The sequence below is a fragment of the Mobula hypostoma genome, chromosome 2 (genome assembly GCF_963921235.1).
Source record: "Mobula hypostoma chromosome 2, sMobHyp1.1, whole genome shotgun sequence".
Classification (NCBI taxonomy): Eukaryota; Metazoa; Chordata; class Chondrichthyes; order Myliobatiformes; family Myliobatidae; genus Mobula; species Mobula hypostoma.
Window position 1 is genome coordinate 118,475,863 of NC_086098.1, and position 6,000 is coordinate 118,481,862.

At 45.2% G+C, this 6,000-nt stretch overlaps 1 protein-coding gene across 2 annotated transcripts in view; it reads right to left on the minus strand.

Moving 5' to 3' along the window:
- The window catches only part of dlk2 (delta-like 2 homolog (Drosophila)), a 33,349-nt gene extending 29,669 nt beyond the window's left edge, over window positions 1–3,680 (minus strand). The window contains exon 1 of one of the 2 annotated variants that reach the window (XM_063072448.1): window positions 3,409–3,680. Coding sequence is in view for 1 of the 2 variants with exons in the window: in XM_063072439.1 (XP_062928509.1) it covers window positions 3,631–3,647 (17 nt within the window). In the remaining variant the exon portion in view is untranslated. The remainder of the gene's footprint in view (window positions 1–3,408) is intronic. The other variant, XM_063072439.1, reaches the window with a different exon arrangement.
- Between the last annotated feature and the right edge of the window lie 2,320 nt (window positions 3,681–6,000).

Consider the following 6,000-nt stretch of genomic DNA (forward strand, 5'->3'; position numbering starts at 1 on the left):
TTCAGGAACAGCTTCTTCCCTTCTGCCATCAGATTTCTGAATGGACGTTGAACCCATGAGCACTAGCTCACTACTTTTTTTCTCTTTTTGCACTGATTTGATTTAAAACACACGTACTTGTTCCTGTAATCTGTGTATTGCAATGTACCACTGCCGCATTACAGCAAATTTCATGACATAAGCCAGTCTGATTCTGATGTAGGTTGGGAAAAACAGGTTGGTGCTGGATCCCAAGAGAGGGAATTTGTAGAATTATATAAATGATTTAGATGATGGAATAGATGGCTTTGTTGCCAAGTTTGCAGATGATACGAAGATTGGTGGAGGGGTAGGCAGTGTTGAGAAAACAGGTAGGATGCAGAAGGACTTAGACAGATTACGAGAATGGGCAAGAAAGTGGCAAATGAAATACAATGTTGGAAAATGCGTGGGCATGCACTTTGGTAGTAGATATAATTGTGCAGACTATTTTCTAAATGAGAAAATCCAAAAATCTGAAATGCAAAGGGACTTGGGCGTCCTTGTGCAGAATACCCAAAAGGTTAACTTGCAGTTTGAGTCAGTGGTGAGGAAGGCAATTGCCCTGTCAGCATTCATTTCTAGAATGCAAGAGCAGGGATGTGATGCTGAGGTTTTATAAGGCACTGGTGAGGCCTCACCTTGAGTATTGTGAACAGTTTGGGGTTCCTTATCTAAGAAAAGATATGCTGAAGAGGGTCTGGATGAAGTGCACAAGCATGATTCTGAGAATGAAACAGTTAGCATGCGAGGAATGTTTGATGGCTCTGGGCCTGTATTTGCTGGAGTTTAGAAGAACGAAGGGAATCTGATTGAAACCTGTTAAAGGTTGAAAGGCATGGATTGAGTGGATGTGGAGAGGATGTATCCTATAGTGGGTGAGTCTAGGACCGGAGGACAGAGCCTCAGAATAGAGAGATATTCATTTAGAACAGCGATAAGGAGGAATTTCTTTAACCAGACAGTGGTGAATCTGTGGAATTCATTATGGACAGGTGCAGAAGTCAAGTCATTGAGTATATTTGAAGTGGAGGTTGATGTTCTCCATTCGTCAAAGGTTGTGGGGAGAAGGTAGGAGAATGAGGTTGAAAGGGATAACTCAGCCATGAGGCAATGGTAGAGCGGACTTGATGGGCCAAATGCCCTAATTCTGCTTCAACGTTTAAGGTCTTCTAGTTCCACGGGTGCAGATGGGAGAATGGGGTTGAAAAAGTACAGCCATGATTGAATGGTGAAGCAGACCCAACGGTCGTTATCGTATGATAATCCATTGTGTTGATGTGAACATTTCTGACAGGCTACAGAAGGGGTGTATCAGAATGATTCTCGGAATGAAGGCTTCAACTCTATGTAGTAAAACAAGCAGGAGAACCCAGGATTGACAGTGTGAAGTGAGCTTACGAGGGGTCAGATAAAGGGATTTAAAATCGTGAAGGGGACAGTCAGAGTTGGTGAAGAGAAAGTGTTCCTGTTGGCTGAAGGATCAAGGAGTGATGACACTTCATAAAGATGCCAGGGAGCAGAGTCTATCGTTAAGTACAAGAAAACCTCATTGTGTTCTGGGGCGATGCCAGTCTTGTGTGCCGAGCTGGGTTCATCATGCAGGAAGCCAGGGTGGACTCCACAGACTGTTAGCCCTTTTATGAATTGTAACTTTGCTATGATTATACCATTCTCCATGTACGCAGAGTGTCGGAAACGATACTGAATACCACAATGTGCGTGACACCATGATGGATCTCCAAACATACTGAAAGTGCAATCAGCAATTTATAGTCACAGTCTGCATGACATTAGCACCTTCCCAAAACAAACGTACCAACACTGAACGTGTCAGACACTTCACTGCACTCCGATGCATAGACGGCATGGTACAGCCTAGGCCGTGCCCAGATATAGATAGAATGGAAGTACATTGTGCAAGACAACATACCGTCACCCTCTAAGCACAAAGTGGGTCGGGCACTATACCACATACACAGAATGAGAGGACCAGCAGGCACCCTGTTGTACCCCTTAGACACTGTGTCAGCCACCACTTGGAACATTATCCGCTGTTCTGGTTGCCACACCAGAGGAATGATGCGATTGTGCTGGAAAAGTGTAGAGGGCATTCCCCAGGATGTTGCCTGGATTGGAGCAGGTTTTATGAGGAGAGACTGGATAGGCTGGGATAGTTTTTCCTGGAGTGAAAGAGGCAGATGGGTGAATTGATAGGGGTAAATATGGAAGATTATGAGAAGTGTGGATGGGGAAAATAAATATTTTCCTGTGGTAGGGGTTGCAAAAACAAGGAGCATAGATTCAAGGTGTGAAGTTGTTTTAAATGAAATGTGATTGGTAAGCCCCCCCCCCCACACACACACACACAATTCAGTTGATATCTGGAATGTGCTGTTTGAGGGGGGGTGAAATCAGATACACTCACTACATTGGAGAGGAAATTACGCACTTATATGGGAAAGGTGGATACAACCTAAAGCAGCGAATGAGATCAGTCTAGATTGGGAAAAGCATTGGCAGGGTGGTGGTGGTGGACCAACTGGTTGGCTTCTGTGATGTACAATTCAATGTTGAGATTGTAACACCACATACAGTGAATGTGTCAGACACTGTACCACACTGCAGACACACGTGGCCATGTGTCAGACACTGTACCATACTGCGCACACACACACACACACACACACACTGTGGCCAGCGTGTAACATGCTACACAATTGTGCACACAGCCAGTACATCGAACACTACACACACAGCTGGTGTATCAGACTCTACACAATTGTGCACACACACATATATACACAGCCAGTGTGTCAGACACTACACAACTGTGCACACACACCATACAGAGCTGGTGTGGCAGACATTTCAAAAATTGCTCTGCATCATTAAACATCGGATCAAACATTACAGAACTGCACACACAAACACAAAGGTCAGTGTGTCAGGCACATAAATGGTACACACACCCATACACACAAGGCCGGTGTGTCAGGCAATGTACAAATAGTACACATACACACACAAACACACAAACACACATCCAATGCTTTGGACCCTACAAAACCATGCGAAAATATGCACAGCCAGTAAGTAGGTCACTTTATAACTGCGTTTTATATATATATATACACACACACATATACACAGTGTGTCAGACATTATAGAGCAAACCCCGCCCCCGCCATACACAGTGTGTCGGACACCACGGTAGAACTCCACACACATATGGTGTCAGAAACAGACGCAGCACTGTAACCCCATTGATACACCATTTACAACTCTACACTAGACACCACCATCGGGCACACCGTGTTTAAATGGTACACCTCCACTATGTACAGTGAGTGTGTCAGACACAACAGTAAACCTTCAGGCTGGACCCACCTCCTAACTTCACGATCAGAAAAACTTCTTAAACTGAAGGAAGGCTAATGTTGACGCGTGAGAAGTAAAGTCGGTTTGATCCCCGGAGTTCAGTAAGAGGGTGGTCCCGGGACCCACTGCCCTGTCCAGGACACCCGTCTGCTCCGGAACCCGATCTGCAGCGGCTCCCTGAGCCGTTCCTACCGCCTCTCGCCCTTTTCCCAGCCCGCAGCCTGACCTCACCCTCGCTCCAGCTCCATGTTGTCGGCCCTCGCCGCTTCACACAACTCCGCCTGGAGCGGCTGTGAGCCGAGGGCCGAGAGCCAGTCGCACGCCAGCTGTCAGCCTTGGCGCCCTGCCAGCGGCTGCTCTTAAAGAGGCCGACAGGCGGTCGCGTGTCTCCGTCTCCTGCACCCAGAGGCAACTTTCCCACAGCTGGAGGCCTATCGGCCCGTCAGCTCCTGTACAGGATCAGCACTCTGGTTCCCAACTCCCCCTGGCGCTCATCCGGTTCTCTCCAGAAATCCCGACTGACCCCACAGATTCAGATTAGTTTATCGTCACAAACACAAGGTGCAATGAGATTCGTTGTTGGTGTGAAGCTCGTTGAGTAAACAGTACATGTATAATAATAAGATACAAGGTACAAGAATCAACTTTGTTCGCCATATATCGACAGGAATTTGCTGTGATGTGTTGCCGCGACATACATCAAAAGCAGCATTCAACAATTATAAATATGGCTAAATACGGATGTGGATAAACCTACACAAATAGCAGTATGTATTTGCTGTGTTATCAACGTTATATAAAGCAGTTTAAACTGTTCACGGTGCATTATTCGGGGTAATAGGTAGAGGAGGTGGTGGGGGATATCTAGATTGGTCGATCAGATTAACTGCCTGGGGGGGAAAACTTTTATGAAGTTTATGAAGTTTAGGTTTTATTAGCCCTATCGCACTGTCCACAAGGAAAGACAGTTTGCACGGTGCATAGTACTTACAGAGTTGTTTTTGTCCCTGGCTGTTTTTTGGTCTTGGACGCACACAAGTCCTGCAGTGATGGTAGACTACAGCAATTTTTATGTGTAGTCCACAGCCAATGGCTGTGTTGACCTGACAGATCGCTGTCATTTTCGTATATTGTGACGGATGCTGCACCAAGCCAGACAGTGATGGCTGATGTGAGGATGGCAGTGTAGAATTACACCAGTACTAGAATTCTTTAGTTCTGGTGATTAGTCCAATGACACTGATGTTGTCTGCAAACTTCGTCAGGTTAACTGGAAATATGGTCATTGGTGTATAGAGAGATGGGAAAGGAGGAGAGACTATCCCCAACCCCCACCTGTGCTGAGTGAGTGGGATCTGGAGAAGTGCTTGCTAGTGGCACATACTGCCTCCTGTCAGAGAGGAAGTTTGTGATCCACCTGCAGATAGAATCTGGTAGGTTAATTTTGCACAGCCTCCCTTGCAGGAGCTCAAGGATGATGGTTTTGAAAGCTGAACTGAAGTACAACAATAAGTACAGAAAAATAAACAACAGAATGGTGCAAACATAGTCTTGAAAACTGGGGTAGTGTAAAAGCCAAAAGTTACCATAAGAGCTAGATTTAAGGGTCCAAGAATGTGACAGTACCACCTGGAAAGGGGATTTGCAAGAGATGATTGCTTCAGCAGTCCGTCAGCGGTGGGGAAGAAGATGTTCTGCAATCTCATCATCCAGGCTTTCAAGCTCCTGTACCTTCTGCTCTCCCAGGCAACCAACACCCCCCCCCCCCCGCATTACCTCCTCCTCTGAGTCGGACATTGTCCTCACATTTCACAAAAAATTAGATCTATATTCAAGGTCCTTGAGCTCTCCACAAGCAAAGAACATTTCTCTTTGATTTGTACTTACACCACTTGTGATCTTGTCAACTCTCCTCTCAACCTTCCTTGTTCCCTTGTTCAAAAGTAAAGAAATACTCCAAGATGGCTGCATCCATTGTAATAAATCCTTTCTGCACCGTGTCTCCATCTTTCAGAAGAGATGAGTTCAGAAGTGGACACAAAAACTCAACAGGTTTAATGTCCCATTGTCCTCTTCACCTCCAAGCTCATAAACCTGCATCCTTCACTAAATTCCCTGAAATTGGAGTCACAGGTGGATGGGCAATAAAAGGAAGGGTTTTATCAGTCAGGGCCTTGACTCTCCGGGAGGCGCTCCTAGCGTGAGGTTCATTCTGGCTTCATTCCATTCCCTTTACTTCTTTTACCTGTAATCACCCTTATTTACCTCATCTATACCTACACTAAAGGGTTTATACTACAGATATGTCTCTGAACTTCAATTTTAACTTACTGAAAATGCTGACCAGAGGACAAGAAGTTAAAAATCGGAAAAACTCCAACAGGAACGGGGAAAAAGATAGCGATCCTAAAGCATCTAAGGAAACTCCATTAACTTTTGAAACAATGTCAAAACTTCTAGAGGATCAACTTAACCGAAGACTTACTGTGTTTGAAGATGTTTTGAAGACAATTCAAGATGATGTTAAATCATTGAAACGCAGAATCGATCAACAACAGATTAGAATTTCAGAAATGAATGAAACTGGTTGGAAGAGGGACC